The sequence below is a fragment of the Symsagittifera roscoffensis genome, chromosome 10 (genome assembly GCF_963678635.1).
Source record: "Symsagittifera roscoffensis chromosome 10, txSymRosc1.1, whole genome shotgun sequence".
Lineage (NCBI taxonomy): Eukaryota > Metazoa > Xenacoelomorpha > Acoela > Convolutidae > Symsagittifera > Symsagittifera roscoffensis.
In genome coordinates, this window is record NC_087071.1 from 47,687,258 (window position 1) to 47,714,764 (window position 27,507).

At 42.8% G+C, this 27,507-nt stretch overlaps 3 protein-coding genes across 3 annotated transcripts in view; all 3 read left to right on the forward strand.

Moving 5' to 3' along the window:
* LOC134855296 (uncharacterized) overlaps positions 1-27,507 on the forward strand; it is a 72,099-nt gene that overhangs the window by 21,401 nt on the left and 23,191 nt on the right. The window lies entirely within an intron of this gene.
* On the forward strand, positions 17,939-18,870 carry LOC134855198 (tetraspanin-8-like). The gene has a single exon (XM_063871642.1). It carries the CDS (start codon positions 17,951-17,953, stop codon positions 18,725-18,727), a length of 777 nt encoding a protein of 258 aa, XP_063727712.1. The 5' UTR covers positions 17,939-17,950; the 3' UTR covers positions 18,728-18,870.
* On the forward strand, positions 24,353-27,273 carry LOC134855372 (small ribosomal subunit protein eS26-like). Its single transcript, XM_063871876.1, has 3 exons — positions 24,353-24,512; positions 26,277-26,420; positions 26,982-27,273. The coding sequence occupies exons 1-3, from the start codon at positions 24,411-24,413 to the stop codon at positions 27,090-27,092; spliced, it is 357 nt and encodes a 118-aa protein (XP_063727946.1). The 5' UTR covers positions 24,353-24,410; the 3' UTR covers positions 27,093-27,273.

The following is a 27,507-nucleotide window of genomic DNA, read 5'->3' on the forward strand; positions in this document are numbered from 1 at the left end:
ATGAGGTCCTCCTCCGCTGACGTCATGTTCTTCCTGATCATCCTTCCCTGCTCATTCTCTGCATGATCCATCTGTCTGAACCAGAGATCATCAGCCACCTGTTGTACCAACAGATGATCGTCATCTACCCCTGGTCTTAACTTCAGCAATCTGACAAAGTTGGACAGCTCCAACCCCAGAACCTCATCCAGCACCAACCTAGTTGTGCTACAATCTTTGAGCCCTTGTATGGCATTGGAAATGTCAGCCCAAACAGCGGGAAGCTCAGATCGGGATGGGTAGTAATTATCTGGGTCTACTACTCTGTTCGGGGCAGGAATTATCACGTTAAATATCCCCTCTGCTATCGTTGAGACCACTGTGTACACAAATTGAAGGGGTTCTGGCAACGCAGCGTAGCCTGGCGACAACACGAAGACCACCTTCACTACGTTTTGGGTGAAACGTTGTTTTGCCGCTGTTTCCACTTCAGCCATCGCCGAGAGCAATGTAATTATCGCCTCTCCTATGACCTCGTTACTCGGGATCGACCCATCCGTCAGACGTGACAATAAGCCCTTGCTTTGCAGATGATCATTTGAGCCTGCAACCACTATTACCTGCGGCTCCATGCTGACCACCCTTCGTACACTTATCATCATGCCGATTGCTTGTCCCCAGTCCAATTTAGGTGCCGTCAAGAAAATCACATCGGGCCAGAATAGAGAACGGGGCGTCTAGAGATAATCGGAGCCGGCCACAATCAGATACTTGGCAGCCTTCATGTCCAAGGGATCATAAGCTGCAAAAAGGCCATCGCCTATTGGGGCCTTCAGTTTCCCATATCTCTTATCGTCTCCAACCACCGTTGTCGTTCGGGGGTAGTCCCTTGAATACTCGCCAGGCGTCTGACCGGGTGGTTTGGCAAACTGCCTGTACATCTTGTGATGCTTGTTATTGGGCTTGTTCTCTGTCTGGAATTTGACCTTGCGAGCAGGTGGTGTCCTTTCCCGGGTCCTATCTCGAACATCGGTGAGCAACCGGGTGTTCAAAGGTCCAAAGGTATTGTCATGAGGCAATCCATTCAAGTCTACATGTCGGAGTGAGGTCGAGGAGCCGAATTTCTCCTGCTCTGCTAGCAGCCAATCCACGCCCGGTATCCGATAAAGTCGCGATACTGTGGGACTTTCTCCGCCAGTCATTCTCATTGCGTCCTCCCGACACGTCAAGGTATTCATGTTCAACTTCGCCGACATGTCCGTCTTATACTGACCCCAATGACTAGGATCTGATCTATTCCAATGCAGCCCGCTGCCTGATTCGATTCCCTCCGGTGGCACGGTACTTGTAGACGGTCCTGCTGTCGAAGCAGGATTTGTCGTGGCAGGCGGATCGTTCCTCCTAGACGCGGTCTGGGAGTTATTCCTGTTGTTCTGTTCTACTGATCTCCCGAGTCGGCTTCCAATCGATTGCGGCCGGGGAGGAGGAGCAGTCCCTAGCCTGTCTCTCACGTTTGAGCTCGGAGCAACGGTTGCAGTTCCAACCGTCTCCGTTGCCAAGGGCCCTAGACGGTTGGCGAGGGATTCGGGCACGGTTGCCCTTATTCTACTCCCTCCGGTCGAACTGGTCCGAGCCAGAGAACCGGTCGCCCTCGACTCTTGCTCCGCTTCCCTCAATTGCGTCTGAAACACATCATTAATCCAATGCCTCCCTCGTTGGGTATTGAAGTGTACTCCATCTTTGGTGAGCGCGATGTGGTCAATCATGCGCAGCATGTTTTCGAGATCCAGGAGTCGCAACTCGCCAGGGTTGTTTCTCACCAGACTGCGGGTCATTTCATTCCACCGCGTCACGTTGCTATTCATGAAATCTGCAACTATGGTGCCCACCAAAGGATTTGGTGGTATCGTGCACAAGATCACAAGCTTGGGTCTGTACTTCTCTTTCAATTCGTTCAAGAGACACACCAGTAGAGGCTCCCACTTGCTCTCCGGAGTCACGGGGGCTCTCGAGACGTCATTGGTCCCCAGCATTATTATTAATGTATCCAGGTGATCCTCGCTCTGGAACTCCATCATTTTGATGACCTGAGCCACTGAGGCTCCTCCAAAGGACAGAATGGTAGTCTGACCATAGACGAAGATCTCATTCAGATCTCTCACCAAACTGTCTCCAATGATCAAATGGCGACTCCCTGGGGGAATTACCTGGTCGTTCGTGGCGGGGTTCCAGCTCATGTCATTCAGGCAGGCTCGAGGATGCTCGGCTAGCACTTGCGTGAACTGATGACGTGCCATCAGATTCTTCCTAATGTCTACTACGCGAGACTTCTGAAAGACTCCACCAGGCGCAGAGCACGCTATCGTGCGGGTTGTTCGCTCCGAGCTATTTGATGAATGATAACGACGTTGGGAAGGAACGATCCTAACCAGTGTCCGCTCAGTGCCTCTGTTGATCTCATCCATTGCGGCTCTGGCCTTTTGGTTAAATGATTCCTGGAATTGAGGAGCTAGATAGGTGTCGGAAGGGTCTGGTATCGTGAACCTTTGACTCGAAGCAGACGGTCGTGTCTGCTGAGGAGCCTCGGGCCCCCTTGATGCACGCAAATCCAGAACCTCGGTCCCTCTCGATACACACAGTTCTTGAGCTGCTGTCCCGGGGCGTGTGTCGTTGGATCCCTCCGAGGATCTCATGCTCGCCAGCATTCCGGGGACACTTGGCTCACCTTCGCCATATACAGCTCCTTCAGGTGCTTTATCTCATCCTCCTTGTTGGCCACCTGCAGATCTTCAAACTTCTTTTTCCATTCGTCTCTCTCTCGAGCTATCGCCCTATACTCCTGAAGTTTGGCACACAGCTCGCTCTGATCTCTCTCCTTCTTCTCCAGTGTCTCAATCGTCTCCGACGTCTGGATCTATATCTCGCTCACTCTCACTCTCTTCGGGGGAGGAGCAGCTGTTGGAGAGTCGACCGAGTGTGACGGGCCTGGCCCATCACGTTGTCTCTTCGCTCCAATGAGTGGCTGCGCAGGTTGGACTGGTAAGGGCATCTCACCTAGCCGGTGGTCCCTCTGTTCACCCAGTCCTGGCTCACGAGCCAGGTCGTGGCCAGACATTTCTCAACGCCGCCATCTCATCAGTCGGTTTCGACCTCTCTCGGCGGTCCCGGACTCACCGTAGGCCATCATCAACACGACTTCTGTAGGGCGATTCCCTCGACCCTCTCGTCCTAGTGCATTGAGGAGCGCGACCACAAACATCGCCAACCCCGGGTCTTCTCGTGTAAAATCACAATCGATCAGCCGCTGGTAGATCTCGTCTAGAGTCGCTCCTAGACTCGCTGAGAGGAATTCCATGAGTTCGTTCGTGTCACCCATTTCTTATCGTGTTGATTCTTGTCGTCGTGTAGTTTCTTCGTTTGATTCAATGAATTCAATAAACAGTTTCTGATCAATCAAGATCTAAAAAACAATTTGCGACTCAAAACTATCATTTTTGGATTGAACATCAATCAACTCTTTAAAACTCTTCATTGGAATTCTCTTTTTCAATTCTGATTTAAAATTCTAGCACCAGGGTGGATCGTCCACCTGTATCTGCGTCAGGGTAGCACAAATGTGCGCTGTCACCTTGATGACCTGGAGTGTTCCAGATCTTTTATGACACAAACATAAAACATATCATAACAATAACATAACATAAACACATAAACATCACACACCTATATTATCACTTAAAAACATAATCCCTAGTACTGTACCTAAAACCTAACCTAACCTAACCTAAACTTGACTCTAATTCTTATCGAATAACTTAATAAAAACCACTTATCGCCGAGCGCAATTCTTAGCATATACTCAGATAGTATTTTTTATGTAAGTAAACTTCTATGTCAGTCTCTGAGAATATCACATGTACAAGTGCATACAACTCTCTCGGATGTAGCTTTCCCCTATTAGGATCGTATACTGGCAACGAGAGAGAGGTCACTCCTCTCTCAACCAAAAAATCCCTAAGTCGAGTCAAGGCCAATACCAAGCTCTTTGGATCTACGTGTTGCCTATCAGTGGCCTTGGTTACCAGAAAACAAATATTTCCCTGGTATCTGTGATGCAACAGGGGGAAGCGCTATCATCCCTCCCACACCAGGCCTCTGTTTCCACAAAAACTCGATATTTTTATACTCTCTTTTGAAGTCAGCCGCTAGTGCTGTTTTGAAGCTTACGTCCGCGGTTATCGCTATGGCGCACGTGCGTTCCGTGAGTATGAAATCGCTGTCCATTATGACAATATTGTTCGAATAATGGTTCGGTAGATCAAAATACGATTCAAAGATTCGTCCAAAAGGTGGTTTTTTAGCATTCTCGCCCTCTGTCTCTAGTTCTCTGGTTTCTCTTGCCGATTTCAATTTTTTTATTATCAGATTTTTTTAGGTGTGGGTGAGTCCTACCCCCACCCCCCCCCCGGACAAAAATATCCATCGACGTCCCCGTCGATTGCCCAAAGTCTATGAGATCGAGGTTGGATTATGGAACACGTAGAGGACCATCTGGGGCGACCCAGTTGGACTCGGTATTGTGATGACTGATGTATTTGACGCCGTCTTTATCGACGTCCTGAATCGTCAGAATCGTCTCTTTTGGATCTGTCGGCAGATCATGGAGCCATTCGAGCACGCGCAAGTTTGTTAGTTCTTGCTCATGAGTCTGTTCCGCTTCTGGTTCGAACTCCACTTCCGGTTCTGATCGATCGTCGATTCAATCTTGATCCATATCGTTCACAAGGTCGATTTCTTCTAGCATCGCCACTTCGTCCAGTCCCACCAGCGAGTCTATGACATCACTCACTACTATCCTGTCTACAACGAAGTCCTCGCCGTACGGATTGTATTTCTTCTGGTTTTTTCCTCTCTTGCTTTGGCGTGTTTCCATAGTGAGAGGAAAGTCAGGCTGTATTCCTTTCTCAATTTCGGTTTGTTCCGGGCAGTCCCAGTCTTCTTCGGCATAGGGTAGAGTTTCATCGTCCACCTCTACTCGCTCAGTCAACTCGAGATCCAGTGGTAGATCGCAACCGTCCACCACCTCATTCCCGTCGTTCTTGTCGCGAGTACCCCTTTCATTCACTTCACAAGCAGGAAACACTATCAAATAGTCTCCCTCTTGCATGTCCGCTGGGATGCACCAATCCTCTGACGAGGCATTGTGTGGTTTGATATTCTCGTAATGAGCTGCTCTTCCAGTGCTCAATCGATAAAAACGACCTCCCTGGTGCACCTCTGTTATCTGAAATGGACCACGCCATTTCTTTAATAATTTCTTGGTTCCTTTTGGTGGAACCACTTCCTGGAACACCCAGACGTAATCGCCAACTGAGTAGGCCTTTGCATCAGCTGTCCTTTTATCAAACCTCCTTTTTTGTCTAATTTGCGCCTGTTGCGTATTCCTCCTGCACAAGTCATTGAGGTCCTGCTGTCTTCTAATAACATCCCGCACGTACGTTTGCGGTGCTGTCCTCTTCCCCTCATATTCAGGGTAGAAAAACGTCAACGGGAGCGCTTTTTCATGACCCGTTAACATCATGTGCGGACTTATTCCCGTGGTGGAATGTTCCGTGCTGTTGTAAGCACCCATCACTTGTGGCAAGTGCTTGTCCCAGTCATCCATGTAGCGTGAGCAGTAGACTCTCAACATGGATACCAGTGTGCGATTCTGCCTCTCAACTAGGCCATTCGTTTGCGGGTGATAAAAGGTCGAGTGGGCCTGCGCTACCTGCGACCTTTTCATTAACTCTTTCGTGAGATCACCTACGAATGCTTTGCCATTGTCCGATTGGAACGTGATGGGGCAGCCATGCCTTGCTATCCACACATTTATCAAATGATCGCATGTTTCTTCTGCCGATGCTGTCATGCAGGGTGCTGCCTCCGCATACTTCGTAAAATGGTCGATCATTACCAGCACCTGATTATAGCCCGTTGCTGTCATACAGATTTTCTGATGATCAATTTGCACCACTTCGTTGAAACCCGACGACTCTATTGACTGTAGGGGGAACCTTAGTTTCCTGGGATCCTTTGCCTGTTGACAAGACAGGCATGCGGCTATCCATTTCTCACAAGCCTTCTTCATTCCCGGCCATTCGAATCGTTTCTGTATCCTGTTGTATACTTTGTCCACGCCTTGATGACCCATCTGATCATGTGAAGGAAAGAGCAATTCGGTCTGGTACAACTGTGGTAACACTATTGAATTGTATTTATAAAGGATCTTGTCCTCCTCCTTGCGCTTACAGGCTACGATTCCGTCCTTGTTCAGGTACAACAAGTCTTTCCTCTTCAGGTAAAATTGCTTTAAGATCTTATAGCTGTCTTCTTCCAAGTCCCCTTTGTCAGGTGCTCCATTCTCGATCCATCTCTTCAGACTGCTCGTCATTCTATCATTTCGTTGAGCCCTTAGGAGATCCGACAGCCTGTACCTGGTTTTCAAATACGTCTTTACCACGTTCATTTGTCCGCTCAATATTTCCGGAGCATGAGCATCGTCCATCAATTTGACACACCACATCTTTTTCAAGGGCGTTGCTTCCTGCACAGATGGTTCCAGATTGGTACGAACGACCGTACCATGTGGCAGCAATCTGGTTGGGCGTTTCGAAACTGCTATCAGCTCGAGCTCGTCTGCGGCATTATCTACCACTGTGCCCTCTTCATCTGAGGTGTATCTATCCCTGTCTGGATCCTGATGCATTTCTCGGTCCAGCCCGCGCTGCTTCCAGTCTACCAATAAGGTGTGGATTGCGATCTCTGACATATCGGAATTGGAAGTTGTTTCAGACGTGTTGTCCCAGGACTGAGACCTCGAGTCAACACTTGAGCTGACTGGTTCCCTAACATCATATTCCAAGTTGTCTGAGATGTTTCTGGACTCCCCGGACAAAACTCTGTCCATTGGCCGCTTTGAACCCGACTCCCCGGACAAAATTCTGCCCCTAGGTGGTCCAGTCAACCTCTCCCCGGACAAGTTGTCCTGCACGGTCTCAAAGGTGTCCGACTCCTCAGACGGGTCGTCCTTGACTGGCTCGAAGGTATCAGACTCCCCGGACATTGTCTCGTCCACCGACGAACAATCTGGGCTCGGCTCGTATTCCTCTTTTGCATCCGTGAAGTGCACTCTCCTCGTGAAGCTAGATTTCGACCTGATCCTGACTTCCTCAGTGGTTTGGTTCTGATTCAGTGTTCCATATTCAGTGAACGAAGTTCTCAACAAGACTTCCTTCGGCATCGAGCTCACCAGCTGGTTAACAATCGACCTGCAATCCCGTTCAACGCCTCGGCTGCGGATGGACACTGGCCTCTTCTCTGTTCTCTCGGTGACAGTCAACCGCTGCATGGTCTCCATCCACTCACGATCATGCCTATCCACTTCCCTGTCCAACAAGTCACGGAGTTTTCCCATGACGTCCGGCGCCACGTTCACCGTCCTGTTCAATAGAGCCATGCTGTTTATACCCAGCCTGGTTAGTTCTTGCTGTACCAAGTTGGATCGGAATAGCAGATCCAACGGAACGGGCTCGCCTCTGGCTGAAAGCTTTATCTCTGCGGCCGTCTCTACTGGAAGGTCAGGGTGTCCAGGTATTGGATGTCCTGACTTGTCTAACCACCTGGTAAGTGGCAGCTTGTCGTAGGTTTCTTTGTCCAGAAAGGAAAACCCGTCTTTGATCTCTGATTGGTTAGCCTGTTTCTCCTCGAGGCGCTCATAAAATTCTGTCTTGTTACTGAGGCTATCTGCGTTCTGGTGCTTGTCACGGGTACGGTGCTCTATGATCATGTGGTATCCATCCAGCCGCACGATCCAACGACCAATATAGCTTTGGTCCATCGAATAGGTCTTCAGCCAGGCAAGGGCACGGTTATCCACACGTAACTTGAAGGGAGCACTCCTCAAGTAGGCCCTGTATTTTTCCACGAAAGTGATCACCGCAAACATCTCTGCTTTTGGTGCGCCGTACTTCATTTCAGTGTCACTCAGGACTTTACTCCCGTAGGCTATCGGACGAAGAACCGTTCTCCCGTTCCACTCCTGCTCCTGGTGAAGTATGCCCGATATCGCAACCACTGATGCATCCGTGTCCAGCACGAACATCCCCTTCTCTGTTGGCATGCCGAGGACCGGTGCCTCGCAAAGTTCACGTTTGATGTTTTCAAATGAAACTTGTGCCTCATCAGTCCAGATGAACTTTTTGCCCTTGTTTCTCATCAACCTCTGCATGGGGTATATTTTGTCAGCATACCCCTTGATGAACTCTCGATAATAATTTGCGAATCCCAGAAAACTCATCAGCTGTGTATCTGTTTTAGGTGCTTTCCAGGTCAGCACCGCTTCAACCGCTTCGGGATCTGGTCTCACTCCATGTTTATCAACCAGGCGGCCCAGATACTTTATGGAATCCCTGAGGATTTCACACTTAGAGGGTTTGCATTTCAGACCCGCCTGCTTCATGCAAGAAAACACCTCCTCCAACCTCTCTATGTGGTCTTCCAAGGTTGGTGTTGCAATCACGACATCATCGACATAACACATGATGAGATTCCCGTATTTCTTAGTGAAGCTCGTGAGTGCCTGGGCCATCAGTCGCTGGAATGTGGCCGTCGCGTTGCACAATCCGAATGGCATCCTCTTCCACTGAAACAGTCCCAGCTCACACGCGAAGCCTGTTTTCTCTCGATCTTGCTTTCTGAGTGGCACCTGCCAGAATGCAGAGCCCAAATCCAACGTCGTGAAGAACCTCGCGTCTCCCAGCTTGGATAGGCTCTCATCGATGCGGGGAATCGGGTATGCGTCCTTTATAGTTACTGCGTTCAGATAACGGAAATCACAACAAAATCTGAGTTGTTCCCCTTTCTTTTTGGCCATTACCGCGCCACAAGCCCATGGGGACTTCGACGGCTCGATCATGTCGTACTCCATTAACATCTCGATTTCCTTCCTACACGCTTCTGACTTGTTTGGGGTCATTCTTCTCGCCCCTTCCCTATGAGGTATCGAGCCCTCTTCTATCTCAATCTCGTGCTCTACGAAATTGCAACAACCTATGTCAGCCTTATGTTTCGAAAAAACGTCTGCGTTCCGATTTAGCACCGCCCTGAGCGAATCTAGTTCCTTGTCTGATATTTTACCCTTCAGATCTTCTATCTCAGGTAGGACAGGTTTATTCACTGCTAACTCTGCCTCCGTCGGTCTCTCAGGGAAGTTGGAACAACTAGACAGCCCATCATCTGTTTCCGACTTCATTGAAAACAATTTCCTAGAAGATTTCAATTCATTCACTCTTTTCATTATACATTCTTGGTTCGCATGCAATGGAAATTTAGTTACATCAAACTTTTTCAAGTTCTCCACACTCTGAAAGTCTGTGTTCAGAGGCAAAGCGTAGCCAAGTTTCTTTCCCCTCTGTATTGTCACTGTTGTTGCTTCTGTGTTCAATAACACACTCACACACAGTCCGCTCTGAGTGAGTGAGAAACTTCTTCCTAAAATAGCCGAGCTTTTACTGTTTGGATTTGGTACCAGACACACCTGTCTGTCATTGCTGAGTTCATTCAAGTTCCTCATCCTAAACGTCGCTACTACGGCTTGGTTCGGTTTTAATCTAACTTTTCGATCCAGAAAAATCGGCACCTTGGCCTGATTAATTAAGATCTTATTAAGGGGTCTTTTCTCATACTTTCTCTCAGGATCCTTGATCCTAATCAATCCGTCATTGAGATCGATCGTGACGTCAAAGTTGCGAACGAAATCCCTTCCTAGGATGAACTGGTCGGATTCGTCCAAATTCTCTACTACTAGGAAGCTCATCCAAAGATGTCTTCCTCCGAGCTGCAGTGAAATGATCGGGGTTCCTCCGGCGACATAGATCGCTCCCTGATTGGCAGCTGCCAACCTGATGTTTGTCGGTATGAGATCCGACCTTTCGAAACCCATGTCGGTCCAAGTTTTGACTGGCATGACACTAACCACTGCTCCCGTGTCTAGCAGTCCCTTTACTGAAAGTTGTCTGCCTTGCACGTCCAGAACGTGTGCGGCCAGATCGGCCTCGCAACCAAAATGCACCGCATCTTGTTCGAGCATCGCGTTGTGTCCGATTCGTCTGACCTTCAGCTCCTCTTGACCAATGTATATCCGGCCAATCTGATCGTTCGCATCAGTTATGTGAGCTTTCGTGTAGATATTGATGCCATCCACATTCATCAGGATCGGGTAAGGGCCATGAACATCAATATAATGTCCGTCCACTTTCATCTGTCTCGGACCTCCCGTTGTGAGCAGCGCTCGCACTGCCCTGGAGTCCAGTTTGGGATCCTTCTCCTTCAGGTAGTCGGCGTAGATGTCCAGGTGGACTAGTGTAATCTCGGATGGTTCACTCAAGTTCTTGACCACCTGTTGCCCTGCGACTGAGATGATGGACATTATTTTGGTCCCCGCCTTCGTCAAGCCGAAAGTCTTACCAGATATAACGTTCAGTTTTAGTCCCTGTTTCTTGGGTTCCTCTTTGTCTTCTGCTTTTGTCGTTTTACCCAGGACATTAAGACTTTCCCGAAGATCTGTGCCCTCCAGCTCCGACTTTACCCATTGCTCCACTTCTTTCGTGGCTAGGTCCTGTTTGACATTCTGCAGCGCTGTCCTTGCCGCCAGGCCGTAATCCACCTTGAGTGGGCTAGACGACTCTGCTTCGAGGTTCGAGGCTACCACCTCGTCAGGCCATGTCTTAACCCTTTTGGTCGTGAAGGTGCTCGGTGTCGTCTCCTTTCTCCGAGATTCAGCCTCGTTCATCAGACGTGCTCGACTGGCCTTGACACCCGAAAGCGCCTCTTCGTGGCGGGGATGTTTCGCGTCCGCTACTGCGTCCCAAAATTGAGTACAATCCGACTTGAAGTGTCCCTCCAAATTACAGAAGAAACACCTCGGACCATATTTCATGATGAGCCCTCAGACGTACTCTTCATGATCCTCGTCGGTCGCGTCGGCGTCCTCGAGAAAGTAGCCTATGGCCTTCATGTTCTGTTTGTATGCAGAACACGCAGAATCGTGATGGTCCATCGAACCACAATTCGCACACGACCTCCTCTTGTCCATGTCATCGCGAGGTTTGTACCAACTGGAATTCGCACCAGTGTTTGTCCCGCTATAGTTGCCATAATTGCTGTAACGGTTTTGCGCCCTCGGTTTTATGAGTAAGTACTCGCGTGACTTCATACGCAAGTCGTCAGGCGTGGGTACCTGGTCAAGCGACAGGGTGAAGTGAGTGGCCAACATCGTCTTCAACTTCTCACTCCTTACTCCATCCATGAACTTCGAAGCAATCGCCAAGTTTCGCTCGGATATTCTCTCATCCGGGTTGCTTCTCCTCCTGAGCAATTCAAGGTCGTCCAAGAATTTATCTATTGATTCTTCATCTCTTTGACGCCTCTTCTCGAACTTCACCATAGCCTGGTGCCCTTGTACTCCAGAGCCGAAACGATTCAGCAGGATGTCGAATATCTTGCGAGCGCTGTCTCTCTCATTGGCTCTCTTCGCCATTACACAATTTAATGCAGTACCCTCCAGGTTGCTCGTCAGCGCGCTGCACTCTTGTTTCTTGGAGAGATTCTCTTCCTCAAAGTGTAACTTCATCACCTCTATCCAAGTATCAATGCAGCCGTCTGACTCGTCTTTATATGACTTCGGCTTTTTCAGTGTCCTTCTTGACCTCTCTCCTCTCTCGGTTGGCTTCGAGAGCTTGGTGATGAATGTTTCAAGAGATCTGTTCAGAGGCTCAAACATTGAGGCATACATGGTTGTGTCTTGTGAGACTGTAGTCAGATCTGGTACTGAACTGACTTGTGGCACAGTTGGCAATCTTGTCTCCGGGGTGGCATCTGCCTCCGGCGGGACTGGATTCGTCCAGCCAGGCCTCTGCGGGGCTGCCCTTGGCCGCTCCTTGTTTCTATGTTCGTAGTTCGTTCTCGAGCCTTGCTGGGCTCTGGCACTGTTGCCCGTACCATCTCCAACATTCGCATGGTGCGAGCGCTCCCTTGAGTTGGAATGCTCCTGCCAACTACTCCCATTCAGGATCGCGTCAAGCTTCCGCATAATTAAGTCAGATTTGGCGTCCAACCTCTTTTCCAGGCCAGTCATCGTTTAGGCGTAGGTATTATCATGATCATTTAATAATCGCTCGATCTCTCTTGTCATCCTAGCATCTCTTTCCTCTGACTCTTTGTTTGCCTGTGCCAGGCTTTCAGCCAGGCATTGATCGGTGTTACGAATCAATTGAGCCTGATCAAACCTCACCTGCGACTTCACGTGCGTTAGCTCATCTCTCAAACTCTCTCGACCATGGTGAGCTCTCTCGTCAACTTGATCTATCCTCTTAGTCATGTCCCGCCTCAATTCGCCCAGGCCATTCATCACACCAGCGAACATGTCACTTATGTCACCAGCTGCCCCCAATGGCGGGGTTAGCCCCAGAGAAGACGAGGTCAACTGCGGCTGTAGCCTAGTACTCGATGACGCACCGCCCTTTTGCTTGTGCATTGACGTCATCAGTCTGTCAAACGCTGATGATGCGCCCATCGTTATCCCATCTGACTTCGAGAACGTCTGCTCTTCACCCGGACTCATACTCGACATCATCGCGTTGTTGCTCTGTTTGGCCAAAGATGAGTGTGTACTTGTCGGATGTGAAGGTTCCTTTCTCCATTTATAGCTCTTAGTCTCTGATTTGGACATTCCCCTGTACAACACTTCCTCCCGAGGTTTGACCTCGGGACGTTCCGAGGTCTCCTCTGTCCTCTCGACTTCCTCCCGTTCGAGGACCTCGTCTGGCTCAAAGTCGGGTCGAATGAGCGTTCGCTCCCCTTCGTCAAAGGGATCCACCAGCGTTTCGCTCGCAGGCCCGGCCTCGGCGCTCCACCCTTGATTGCCATCGAGGTTTTTCTCGCTCCTTAGTTTCATTTCGCTCACTGAAAGATCAGGTTGACCTTTAGTCGATTCGTCTTCAGCAAACGCGTCGGAAGCGCTGCTAAACGAGGTTTGGCTACGCCTAGTTTTAAATTTCCGCGTGCTTCCCTTTCTTAGCCTGGGAATTTTGGTAGTCGATCCTAGCGAGTCCCTGCGCTGCATAGTTTTTAACAAAATGAAAATATTCGTAATTTGATGGCAATGCAAACGTACCACAAACAAGATCTAGTTAAATCACTTAACGCTGCCTACTCGATTCTGTCAGTATCAAAATGTCTCTTAGATCTCTCACGACTAAACTAGTGACTCAGCTAAAGTTACACACAGGGTCTACCCAGTATTGATATAATGCTAACTCAACCCTGTTGTATAGTATAACAGTATCACAGAATTTTCACAAGATATAATCAACACACCAGACACAATAGATAATCAGATAAGAATATCCTACAGGTGACAGCGACCTCTTGTCAGTATCAATTTATCGCCACACAATTTATCAAGTCACTGCTTTGTTAAAATTGGACAATCTTTGCTAAAAGCAGTGATGACTCAGAAACAGGTCAATAAAACTTAGTCTTAAAGAAAAAGACTTCCCCCAATCGGACTGATCCGAAAGAACAAAGCCCAGGACACAGTCTTCTCAAGTGGGTGTGTATTTGCCTAATACACCCACCGAGGTCTTCTTTTAGGTGTCCTGCGATTGCCCGAGCTGTCCTACTAAGTAGCTCAAGGCAACCTCTGATCGAAAATTCGTCAAGTCTATGAAAAAGCTCTCCCACACTCGGACTGCTCCAAGTGCACGAGAGTAGGGAACAATTTTTCTTCTCAAGTGGGTGTGTATTTGCCTAATACACCCACCGAGGTCTTCTTTTAGGTGTCCTGCGATTGCCCGAGCTGTCCTACTAAGTAGCTCAAGGCAGCCTCTGATCGAAAATTCGTCAAGTCTATGAAAAAGCTCTCCCACACTCGGACTGCTCCAAGTGCACGAGAGTAGGGAACAATTTTTCTTCTCAAGTGGGTGTGTATTTGCATAATACACCCACCGAGGTCTTCCTTTACTTGTTCCCGGATTGCCCGAACTTTTCTATTAGGTAGCTCAAGGCAACCACACAACCAAAATCACAATAAAAAAAAATTTCTTTGTTCGGTTACTTCTGATACACCCAATGTAGAATCCAAAGTTGATCACGAATTTCCGGGTCAAAATGGGTCCTTATGATCCTGATAAGCACGCCTAATATCCTAATATGATCCTAATTAAATGGATATTTTCCGTTTCCCAAATTGCCACAGAAGGTTTACTCAAGTCTCTAACAAGGAAGATCGTTAGAAGGTTTAAGACACTCCGGAGGGTTACCTCGGAGGGTACCTTAATCACCCAAGTTACTTCGGAGGGTACCTTAATCACCCAAGTTACTTCGGAGGGTCCCCCTAAATTTACTAAGGAGGGTCAATAAGATGCTTAATATGCTCCGGAGGGTTACTTCGGAGGGTACCTCCAAAATTTTCAAATTTTTTGATCTCGCTTAGAAGGTTCTCCCACTAGCTTCAAAAAGCGTCAAAACAAACTAGGAGCTCTTAGGGGAGCTGTTTTAACTTCTTAGGGTGATCTCGTGGAAATTTTCCACTAAGGAGGGTTGCTAAAGGGTTTAGCTGACTCCGGAGGGTCACTTCGGAGGGTTCCCCCAAAATCAAGAAAAAGGGTTATATCACCGCAGTAAAGCCTCTGAGAGCGGTCTACCTGGCTTAAAACTAGGTTGGCTGACACGGTCAACCTTCCCAGATGAATAAAAAGATGTTTTGATAAAATTTTCTGCCGCTCTGAGGGTTGCCCTTGATTTGGACCCTCCGAACCAACAAATTCTGAAAAATTTTTCTTTTCCGAAATAATCAACCCAAAAACGGTTGCGATTCGGAAAAGTGGTCAAAAACGTCGACTTATGGTAACAAAATTATCCCAATCGGATAATGAGTCTCTGAGAAATCGCCAAAAACGCGTTCGTCAAAATGGCCTTTTTTCACCACCTATATAGGTTCTGAAAGACTTTTTCCGCAATTCCGGTCAAAAGTGCCTAAAAATACTCGAAATGAGCGTAGTAGCCCTGTACGGCACTGGAATAATGCAAAAAACCGGACCAAAATTGGTTTAGAAACAAAAATTTGGCCAAAAACTATCAAATTTGGACCCTCCGATTCCTTCCTTTTCCAAACCTTAAGTCGTTAGCTCTATCCACGGAGCTACTGGGAGGGTTACCCAAAAATTTCTCTAGTAACCGAGCACGTTATGCTAGCACGCTCCTAACGCAAAAAATTTCATTGCTCTAACTCTAAAAACTCAAAAACTCAATCCCCAAAACAGATTGACAAAATACAGAAAATTATCAAAATTTTTGATCGAAAAATTTCCGTTTTTCTAACTTCTACTGAGTCTTTGCTCACGCGGTTTCTTTAGTGAAGGGGATCGAACTACGTAGCTACTCTCTATATAAAAGCTTTTTGCCTATCGGAAAAGCTCGGATATCCGAAAATTTGGGGGTCTACAGTTTGATCGAAAATCGATGATTTTCGACAAAATTGGGTGTTTTTTGGGTCTAATTTAGGAGATAAGTAATATATAATAAGGATAATAACCTATTAATAGTCGTTAATGAATAGTACTATACCCTCCTTTGCACCAAAAAACCCGAATTAAGACCCTTAACTCGGAAATTTGTAATCGATGGAGTGTACAATCGGACCGCGCCAATCGTGCCCCCCACCATTTAATTTTTAATGAAATAGTACCCGAACGATACTAAAATTGCTTCAACGATACCCAACAGTCGTTGCGGATGTTGTCCTTGATGTCCCTGTTGAGTGTGGAACACGTTGATCAGCTTGCCACTCTACCCTCCGGCCACCGGCAAAATCACCATTAACGTGCTTAAACACTCAAATTACACTCGAGGGAGGGTATCCAACCCTTCACCAAAACACACAATCTTTCTATCAGAAACGATATAAATCAATCTGAAACAACAACAAATAGGAAGGTCAGATCACATTCACATCTCGTCCGAAATAACATATAAACTGTCACTTTATGTTTTTTACTGTTTTTGGTCTTTTTTGGATTTTTTTTTTTACTGTTTTTTGTACTTTTTTGTTTTTAAATAAATTTATTTTTGGCTTTTTCTTGGTTATACACTATTTTTGTTTGGTTTTACGCTTTCTCTTTAATTGTTTTTGGTCCTGGGACCTCAGGACAAGCGGGCTCTAGATTTCCCACCTAACCCTCCGGCCCCCGGAATTTTCGGTGTTAACTAAGTTAAAAAGCTAAATTGTACTAGACGGAGGGTACGCACCTTCCCCCTAGTACAACAACGGTCATTAAGGCCTCTAACTCGGGCATACGCCCGGAGCGGAGGGTACGTCGCTGAAACGCTTGCTGATCATGATGGTTTCATGCCTTTAACAGGCCCACCCAGGAGCGCCATAAAAACGTCTATGTAACATTCGCCCAAATATCACACAGCGACGGAGCGTAGAAAAAGTACCTATTGACGACTGGCAGGCGTCAGTTACCTTAATCCTACTCGTTTTTCACCGTCTCGACCTTGCCAGTTGATTTTCTGGTCTGTCTAAGGCAAAGTAAAAAGTTACCATTTTTAGGCCATCAGTCAAACGACTTTTGATCAGCTTTCGTTTACATGCGAACACAACGACATAGCTGAGTCTCGGATCCTCAGACTACGTGATTGTCATTAAAAACACGGCTCGAACAACCTATTTTTATATGTTTTTGTGTGACAGTTTTATAGTAAATCCATTGGAGATGGATTGACCCTTTCCTTTTTCTAGCTACTCATACTCTGAAATATTAAACAATAACGGTTTTAATTAAGATCTATGACATTACAGCAGCTATACAGTCAGTTTACACAGTCCTTTCACATAGACAGTCTCTGGGGGACCAAGCCTCCGCTCCCGTTATATTCTTGAGATAACGCTCTTATCTCCTATATTTCGTGTCCCGGGAGGGTTCCGTGGTATATTTCTTCCCCCACTGAAGCCTCCTTCTCCACAAATATCCGTCGCTAAGGTTCTTATCGTGTGTTGTTGCCACGATAAGAGGCTTCGTAATTTTCCGTCTCTTGTACGACTGTTCTTCACAATATTTGGCGTGGTTCTCATTTCCCGTCTTTTTTAGTCAAAATGGCCGTCTTTTTTCTATTTCTCAGAAATGTTCATTCTTCAATCGAAATTTTAAAAATAAAAATTCTAGAACATTCTGACCCTCCTTCGCAACACTTTTTCGTTCATAAGGCCTTTAGTCGTTCGTTTTTACGTCGCCGGAAGGTTGTGCTGTGTCATCTGGTAGAATGGCACAAATTACCCCCTGTGCTTGAGCGCATCAGCATGTGAGTCCCTAATTTAAATTTCTAGAGTGTGTTTTATGATTGTTATGTTGAGGTAAGGCGAGTTTTAGGTTGATCCATCTGAAATGGATCAAAGTTCCACTGTCTAATAAAAAGTAACTCAACGGATTGTTCCGACCCGGTTTTTAACGGCGTTCGTGTATTTTGGGTATCTAGAGACCTAAGTATGGGGACGTTATTATTTCTAGGGTGGGGGGATATTTTGGTAGTAGACTTTAAGCTGTAACGGGTCGTAGTCTCATGTCACAAGCGAACCGAATTGGCTCCGACTGATTTGAGGTAGAAAAAAACAAGAGATAGTGTCCCTGACTCTTGATCCAATGGTTATAGGGCCTATTCTTCGTAAGCCTCATGTGTGACTACAGTAGACGAATGTTACATTGTTATGCAAAGTTTTATTCTCTATCCCAAGTATTTTGTATCGCCTGGTTTTGGTAAAATAAAATTAATTATATAGGATCAGCTGTCGATGTTCTTCTTTCGGTTATAAAGATGCGACTGTCTTATAATATATATAGTCATTGTTAGTAAAGTGTAGTTTCTAGACTTCAAAATGGCGAAGGGAAATATGACAAATTGCTGTTACTATCTGATGTACGTCTTCTCGTTCCTGTTCCTGCTATGCGGCTGCGCCGTGCTGGGAGTAGCTCTATATCTGAGGTTCAATCTGGATTCGCGAACGATCTTCGAAGCACTCGACGACTACTACAAATCAGATGAAAAGGCGAATTATCGTCACTATCCTGAAATCAATAACGCAATCCAGAGTCAGTTCTACTTCTATTTCTGCTACGCTCTGATGCTGATCGGAGGCTTGATCATGTTTGTCGGGTTCATCGGATGCTGTGGAACTATATACGAGAGCTCATGCATTCTTTGCTTCTTCTCGTTTCTGCTTCTGCTGCTGACAATTCTGCAAATCGGAGCAGCTGGATTGGGATACTGGCAGATTGAGTACATCGACGAAGACCAAAATGTCATCCAGTCATGGGTTGAAGATGACATGAAATATCTAGTCGATAACTACCAAACTCACAAAACCGCTGTGGACACAATTCAGCAGCGACTGAAATGCTGCGGCGCGGATGGTCCAAATGACTACATGACTGCTCCACCGGCTTCATGCAGCAACAGCAACATGGACACTTTTATTACGGTTCAATACTACGACGAAGGATGTTCCCGAGCATTCATGGATTTCCTCAAAGAGCGAATCATTGCGGGGATGGCGGTGCTGTTCTGCGTGGGAGTATTTGAGTTTGTGGGAATCCTGTTTGCCTGCTGTCTATGCTGCGGAATTCGAGGACAAAATGACTATTCGACTGCTTAACTGCATCGAACAGAAAGTCTTAAAAGGAGCGTTCTATCATTTTAAAATCAGTCTTGCACAGAACTGAGTTTCTACATCTATCTCTAACGCTAATAGGTTTAAAGGTTTTCGATTTTTTTATTGGATTAAATTTAAAATTTTCATCTAGAAGTTCGAAGACCTTGAATGATCTTCTAAAACAGGATGACAGAGCCAAGAATATATTAAATGGGTAGTTTAACAGACTATGTGCATATCGTTTCTACTGAAGCTCATTAAATGTGCTGAGAAAAGAATCGTCGGTCATTTTTACTGAAGTAAATTATTGGTCATTAATTGCTTCATCGACAGTTTAAAAAGTTAAGTTACAATGTATTTGATTGCGAAATTCATTTTGTGTGTGAAATAGTTAGATCGTATTTTAAATATGAATGCTAATCCCTAATTTTCTATCAATTTCTAATTACCAGTTGATGAAATTATTGAGAGTTATATTGAATCATCTTATATCCAATATTCATGCACATTATTAAATGCTCAATTTAGGTTGCTTTGATTTTCATCGATATAAATCAACTTAATATCATAATTGAAATATTTCCATCAAAATAAATTTTAGTATATAAAGTAGTATAAACCAGTACGGATAAAAAAAGAGTAAATTATAAAGAAACCCTTTATAATTTACCCTTTTTTAATCACTACGGATACTTTGATTTTTGATCATTTGTTGCAACAGACTCAGTGATATCACGGCATAGATCCATTTAGTAAACTTGTCTTTTCTATTTTAACCCTATTTGCTTGAATGATTCCTTATAATTGAATTGAAACCCATCAATGAAATGAAAAACTTGGTAATGAAAATAGTTTGAGTCAAAGATTTTTTATCAGTCTATAGAAGGAATCATATCATTTTTGAAGGTAAACTGATTTATATCTCGATGTGATTTTTTGGTTGCCTTCGGTCTGTTTTGTGAAATATTTCGTTTTATACTTTCAAAGAATGCTCGTGTAATACTAATCTGTCTCGTTTTAGTTTAAAAAGTCTTGAAACGACAACCCTTTCTCGTTTAATTATATCAGATTTTCCCGAAAACCAACCCAACATAAAAATCATAGATTTTGTATTTAAGAGGTGCGTTATTTACAACCAATTTTTTTTTTCAAAAATATTTAGAAGCTTAAGGTAAAAGAAAAACCCAAATTTTTACCCTCGCGATAAACAAGAGTGTTGCGACCGGGTTCTAGACCTGTGTTTCCCGTAAAAAACTTTGATCACAGAAAGGTTTCAAATAAGAAATGGTTAATTTACGCATGTACCAACTGTATAGGGTTTGTGCTGGCCTGCTAGGTAGTATATGCAAGATCTTATGTGAATTTTATCTTGGCTCTGCTAGAAATCTTCGGGTAATTTTCTTCTTATTGGGTGTAAGCTTTAGTTCTGCCGGCTTATATACCTTCTTTTTTTTTAAAAAAAAAAGAACTCGAAAGTAGTTGATTCATATTTAGGTCGTTTTTTTTTCGTTTTATTTATCAGGAAAAAACCTAAAATGCTTAAACTGCAGAAAGTTCAATCATACATATTAATGCATTTATGAATACCATTAGGTATATAGGCACTTTTTGAGTTCAACTCTAGCTCATTTGCTGAAAAGTAGACTAAATTTGCTCTCAAATTACGAGCGAGGAAAGGGCGAAAAAAACATGACCGATTTCCCAGCGGAATAAAAACTTTACCTAACACTCCAGTTTTCTCGAATTGAGATGATTTTATCAAAAAATGCCAATCATTAATTGTTCTCAAAATCCAAAGAGCTTTAAAGCCTTGCTCTTTTTCTTCGAGTTTCGATAAATTTTAAGCCTGCCAAAAACAAGTCAGTTTTTTTTGTTATCTTGCGTTAATTGACTGTTTTCCAACAGGCTGTGTATTAATTTTTGGCCTTATTATATGAAATAGCTCTAACAACTCAATTTGAAGGATTCAAATCAAGCTCATTGAAAAAGCTAGAAAAAAACCCTGTTCACTGTTTTTGAAAGTTTTACTTAATTTTTATAAGTGGCCTGCTCTAGTTATCAAAGAATGTTGGTCAAATAATAATGGCACTTGAAATTATGAGTTAATGCACATTTTTTTATGAAATTATTCGGTTAGTTATTTTCTAAACAGTTTTATATTGGTTTAATTGCTTGCTTGTTTTTGTTTTCCTGATACTTATTAGGAAGCCGTGAGTGATATCAAATCTGAAAAACATTTTTCAAGATTTTTTCTTCATAGTTTAAGACTAATTCGTTTCAAAATGTCAGTTTTTGTGTTATAATGCTGTTTCCTGATAAACTGGTTGTAGTCTTATCGTCGTGTCAAATTTTCGTACTTATTCATTCCAGTTTCATGTAGCGTTTTTTTTTTAATTTTAACTATTTTTTTGGTTTTTTTACAGGCTAAGATGTTCTGTTTGAAGAAGAAAATTGATATGGGTATCAGTTTTTAGGCTGAGTAGCTTCTGACCAGTTTATCTTCATCGAGTTTTTATCTTCATGTTCGGGCTTAGTTTCTTGCAACTTAAAGTCTCAGTTCTTGTTATATTTGAGAATTTTTACCCTTGCGATGAGCAATGGTTTCGCAATCGGGTACAAGACTTATTTCCCGTGTTAAATTTTGTACAGAAGACTCATCTTCTTGATTCTGGATTTCTAGTCGAATTCTAGTTTGGGAAGATGATTTAAATGTTAAGATTTCCCAGCGGAATAAAAACTTTACCTAACACTCCAGTGTTCTCAAATTTTATCAAAGAAGTTGTAGTTTTCATCTACTGGGTCTTCTATTCTGGATGTTTCTAATGCAACAAACGTATTTTGAGCATCTTCTTATTTAAAATATCTGGTTTATTCAAGTTTTGCTTTAATTTTACCCACCCGGTTTGTTCACACTAGCGATTAGTGCGAACCTTTTTCGAACCTAACTCGCAAATAAAAGTGTTTTTTTTTTGGTGGCATATTGAATCGGTTGGCTGCTGGAGCAGTATAATGGTATATGTCTTTGACATTTGATTAGTAAACAAATAACACAGTTGATGCATTTTAAGTTCATCAAATGAACCGAAAGAAAATTATTTGTTTGAAACAGCACAACAATGATAAAAAGCGCTCGATTTGAGAATTTTTCCTACTCAATGTTTCTCACAAGTTTTGTTAAATGCATAATTTATACATAATGGGGCTTTTATGCTTTCCAGTTTATTCAAATTAAGCTCATTGAAAAAGCTAGAAAAAAAACCCTGTTCACTGTTTTTGAAAGTTTTACTTAGTTTTTATAAGTGGCCAGCTCTAGTTATCAAATAATGTTGGTCAACTAATAATGGCACTTGAAATTATCAATTAATGCACATTTTTTATAAAGTTATTCGGTGAGTTATTTTTTGAACAGTTTTATATTGGTTTCATTTCTTGCTTGTTTTTATTTTCCTGATACTATTTAGGAAGCCGTGAGTGATCTCAAATCTGAAAAACATTTATCAAGATTTTTTCTTCATAGTATAAGACTTAATCGTTTCAATATGTCAGTTTTTGTGTTTTTGCTGTTTCCTGATAAACTGGTTGTAGTCTTATAGTCGTGTCAAATTTTCGTACTTAATCATTTCAGTTTCATTTGGCGTTTTTTTTTAAATTTTAAATATATTGTTTTGGCTGTTTCCTGATAAACTGGTTGTAGTCTTATAGTCGTGTCAAATTTTCGTACTTAATCATTTCAGTTTCATTTGGCTTTTTTTTTAAATTTTAAATATATTGTTTTGGCTGTTTCCTGATAAACTGGTTGTAGTCTTATCGTCGTGTCAAATTTTCGTGCTTATTCATTTCAGTTTCATGTAGCGTTTTTTTAAAATTTTAAATATATTTTCGGTTTTTATACGCGCTAAGATGTTCTGTTTGAAGAAGAAAATTGATATGGGTATCACTTTTTAGGCTGAGTAGCTTCTGACCAGTTTATCTTCATCGAGTTTTTATCGTCATGTTCGGGCTTAGTGTTTAGCAACTTAAAGTCTCAGTTCTTGTTATAATTGAGAATTTTTTACCCTTGCGATGAGCAAAGGTTTTGCAATCGGGTACAAGACTTATTTCCGGTGTTAAATTTTGTACAGAGGACTCATCTTCTTGATCCTGGATTTCTAGTCGAATTCTAGTTTGGGAAGAGGATTTAAATGTTAAGATTTCCCAGCGGAGTAAAAACTTTACCTAACACTCCAGTGTTCTCAAATTTTATCAAAGAAGTTGTAGTTTTCATCTACTGGGTCTTCTATTCTGGATGTTTCTGATGCAACAAACGTATTTTGAGCATTCTTTTGTTTAAAATATCTTGCTTATTCAAAATTTGCTTTAATTTTACCCACTCGGTTGGCTCACACTAGCGATTAGTGCGAACCTTTTTCTAAGCTAACTCGCAAATAACAGTGCTTTTTTTGGTGGCATATTGAATCGGTTGGCTGCTGGAGCAGTATAATGGTATATGTCTTTGACATTTGATTAGTAAAAAAATAACACAGCTGATGCATTTTGAGTTCATCAAATGAACCGTAAAAAATTGTTTGAAACAACATTACAATGATAAAAAGCGCTCGATTTTAGAATTTTTCCTACTCAATGTCTCTCACTAATTTTGTGAAATGCATAATCTATACATAATGGGGCTTTATGCTTTCCAGCTCAATCATGAAAAATTGTGAATTTTTGAATTTACTGCCACTTTGCTGCATCGACTTGGCAGTTTATTAGCATATGTCGCTGCCTTTTTGTTGGAAAGTTATAGGGCACTTTAAGAGTCCGTGGCTAGTGAGTGATAGTCAACATTATTAGGTCGCAGATCGAATCCGGCACGTAGTCGAGTTTTTGCTAATTTGAGACTTATTTCTACTTTCTTATTTCACTTGATAGAGCCGCTTTTTTGTGGTTTTCGCGCCAGTGTTTGCAAAACGCAGCGTCGCCTCTGTAAAACATCATTTTTTCGGTTTTCCGCATATTTGATATCGGCTTAGTAGCCTCTTTTAGCGCCGTGTGATGCGAGAAAAAAGTTTTGTGCGAGTGTTTTGAGGGGAAGATGGACTTCAATTTGTTTTTAGTTTTGAACTTTAAAAAAATTAGACTGTTGTTGCAGTTTATTGTCTGGGCATGTTCATTTAGATATATCTAGTTGTATCGCTTCGCCAATGTGTAGCTTCGCCTGCGTATAGAAAGACTTCAGATAATGACACATTTTTGAAACGTTTTTTTTAATTCAGTTTTTACAAGCCATTTTCAAATTTAAGTTTCGTGGTTGGCGAATATTAATGTGGGAATACAAAAATAGTTATCTAACTTCGAAAGAAAATTTTTTCCCGGGCTTAACGGGCGTCGACTCAAGTTTTGTATGCGTAGTTGCTGCCCGGTAAGGTTTGCCAGAAAGCTTATTCAAAGCTTGCAATATTCTTTCTCGAAAAGTTTTTATTTAATTGAATTTAATTTGAGACAAAAAAATGGTAGGTTTTTTGCTTTTTCTACTACCTGCCATGCTATGTATGTATTGCATCGCAAGTGGTGCGATACTCCACTTGGCCTGTGTCAATTGAGCCTACAAATTGACCATGTTTGATGATTTACTTCTAATACCCGGGAAATATGTTCCTGCTCTACTAGTGGTGTGCTTTTTCAGTTCAGTTCTGATCTCCTCAGCATGACTTTCAAGCGACGAAATGGAGGCCGAAACAAGCACGGAAGAGGAAAGACAAACCCAGTGAGATGCACCAACTGTGCCAGATGTGTGCCCAAGGACAAGGTCAGTCACCCTCACTCATGTTGTATCCTCTTTTTCAGAAGAGAGCAAGCATTTTTCCCTGATTTTTTTGGCAGTCAAGGTCACTATCAGTAAGCAAGTCAGTTGTCTATCGCCAGCTTTAACAATGAACAACTTCATAACATTCATATTCACTCTTTGCAATTTAGATAAGAAAGAGTTAAGTTCTTCTTAACTCCAAACATATTATAACGCCATTTTAACACTTGTGATAGCAAATGTATAATTGGGAACAAGAGTTTTTACCTGTTATTAACTTTTTCCTATTTTGAAATGGAATATCTCCTGCCTACTATTGACTCCAAATTATGTAGGGTATATATCATCATTTTTCTTATTGGTTAACTTTGGTTCCGTGATAATTTGGTTCCCTGTTCGTATGTGAAGTGAAGATCCTCATTGCTAATTTGTTATCTAACATCGTTTTTTAGTCAAAATAGTTTGTCAAAATCAAATCACGCCAAAAATGCGATTTGCTAGATATTTTTAGTCTGTTAAAAATTAGAAATTTGTGCTATCGAATGTCCCAAAGCTATGAAATATTTGGTTTGCACATATAAAATTTGTTTGAGTTTTGATTCTATGCTAGGTAAAACTCTTGAGATACCCAAATCAGTATATTTTTTAGAGGCTGCTAAACGTTTTCGAGTGTTCTCATTCAGCATGCGACAGGTGTTATGTTGAATTGATACCCCACTTGTAACTTGAAGGATTTTTTTGAATTAAAGGAATTTCTTTTTTTAGTTCTCCTGTCTTTTTTGGAGACTTTCTATAGCCTTCCACATATGTTGGGTTGTGAGCGATGAAAATGCGATCGAATACAATTAGTATTGTTATTCATAACTATGCTTTGGACGAGATCTTGTACTGAGTAATGAAGCCTCTGTTGGTAAATCATGTTCAAAATTTAGATAAATCTTTTGGGTAAGGCTTTCGAAATTTGCAACTGCGGATTTAAATTCAGCGTTTACTCATAAAAACATATAAATTGTCATAGAGTGAAACTATCAAGGATTTTAATTGCTTGGTGTTAAAAAAATATTGTTAGGTTGCACGTAGTTAAATTGTAGGTCATCTTGTCAATGCATTGAAGTTTATACAAGCCCTTTATATAAACGATAACATTGTATCAGTAGTTTAAAAGTCTGTCCAGATGTTTTTGTTTACATTCTTTTCCAATTGAGTTTCGTTTGTTAGCTTCTATTTACCACTAGAAATCAGTCTAATTTTTTGTAGGTAGTTGATCCGATTTAGCGTACCTTCTATTTTACTCTGTAACTGAGCGTAGTGTGAATACGGTCTTGGATTTAATTCTCGGCCAATGCTAAAACCATGCTGCTGTTATTTCTTGCATTCTTTCTGCTGAAGTCGAACTGACTGTATAAAAGGTATAAAGAACTCATGCTTATCAGATGATTTAAATAGAAAAACTTTGATTGGCAACAAAATGACTGAACTTTTTAAGGTCGTTGTTATTTTCAAGTTCAAATATCAATACTTGTTTTTAAGTCCCGTTCACGTTCTTCTATCGTATTAGATTTTTTAAAAAGTTCGCTGGAGCTTTGAAACGACATCATCAGGGTGTTGAAAAGTTAGATTTTTGAGATGAATAGAAAGTTAATTGATGATCAGTAGATCTGCAAATATTCAGTTTCGGTAAGAACAGATTAACAGCTAAAACGGGTATCTAAATTATAATAATGAGTGTGATTTTGTTTGTGTTTATCTGTGTTCGTGTGTGTGTAGGCGATCAAGAGGTTTGTGATCCGGAACATAGTGGAGGCTGCCTCTATCAGGGACATCACAGATGCCTCCGTCTACCAGCAGTATGCTCTCCCCAAACTGTACTTCAAACTCTGCTACTGCGTCTCATGTGCCATCCACTCCAAGGTACTCCTCTCCTTCTTCTTTTCTCCTGCTGCTGTCCTCATTTAGAGTTAGAAGACAAAGTGATAGCCATTATGAATATCCTCTGGCTTTCCCTGCGACAGTACTCTTCTATTTTATTCAAGTTATTTTGTTCCGGCCCCTTGAAAAAGTGGGAAGGACTAATGGCTTGGGCTTTGGTGCGCATTTTTTTTCGCCCAGGTAACTTAAGAAGAGTGGCTTTATGGAATCGACTGTTGTGCTAAACTAAACGCTCTTTCAATCGTTCGTGCTTTTATTCTTCTATTTCGACTTTGGTTTTTGTTGAAGCTTACATGGTAGTGTCAGTTAAGTGTGTGAAAACTGACATTGAAGTTGATTGATAAAATCTAGAAAAGTTTATCTGGAGGTAACTGCCTTGAAACAATTTATGATTATTCTAATTATTGACCATATAGGAATATTGCACCATATAACAAATCGGCAGATTGAAAAATATTGACCTTTTTCCGTTATAATTGGTAATTGACTGTTCATGAGTTGTTCTCTTGAAGTTAGAATGAACAGAAGTGTTGTTTGTGTTAGGTTGTGCGAAACAGAAGTCGGGAGGACAGAAAGATCAGGACTCCCCCAGTCAGATTCCCAGGGGGAGGGAACAGGGGTCCAGGGGGCAACCAGCAACAGCAGCAGAAATAGTCCCACTGTGACAGTTGCAATCACTTCACTTGGAAAGAGGCTCAATTCTACTATGATTGATCGAATAAAAGTGTCTTAGTTGCTATTCTAACTCGCATTACATTTGATATAAATTGAGTATTGGCGGTGTAATTGTAGTTGGATATTTCGCTCATACTAGAATTGAATTTCGTGAAGTCGTTTTTTTTAAATCTTAGTTGAGACGCCAGCTCCAGTTTCCTGTTTTTTAATATGCTAAATTATCCTATTGTTCTAAATTTCATTTTGAGTCGAGGAAACGTAACCATAGTCAACGCTTTTTAACATTTGGAATAGCGACCTTCTATAGTTTTCTTACTATATTTTCTGTTTATAGAATTGATAACATATTTTGAATTAATGTTGCCTGTCTTTTTAAAAGCTATTTCAGCATGTC

Coding starts and splice junctions, on each gene's coding strand:
- LOC134855198 (XM_063871642.1), top strand. CDS start 17,951: ATGGCGAAGGGAAATATGACAAATTGCTGTTACTATCTGATGTACGTC.
- LOC134855372 (XM_063871876.1), top strand. CDS start 24,411: ATGACTTTCAAGCGACGAAATGGAGGCCGAAACAAGCACGGAAGAGGA. Junction 24,513..26,276: donor GATGTGTGCCCAAGGACAAG/GTCAGTCACCCT, acceptor GTGTGTGTGTAG/GCGATCAAGAGGTTTGTGAT. Junction 26,421..26,981: donor CATGTGCCATCCACTCCAAG/GTACTCCTCTCC, acceptor TGTTTGTGTTAG/GTTGTGCGAAACAGAAGTCG.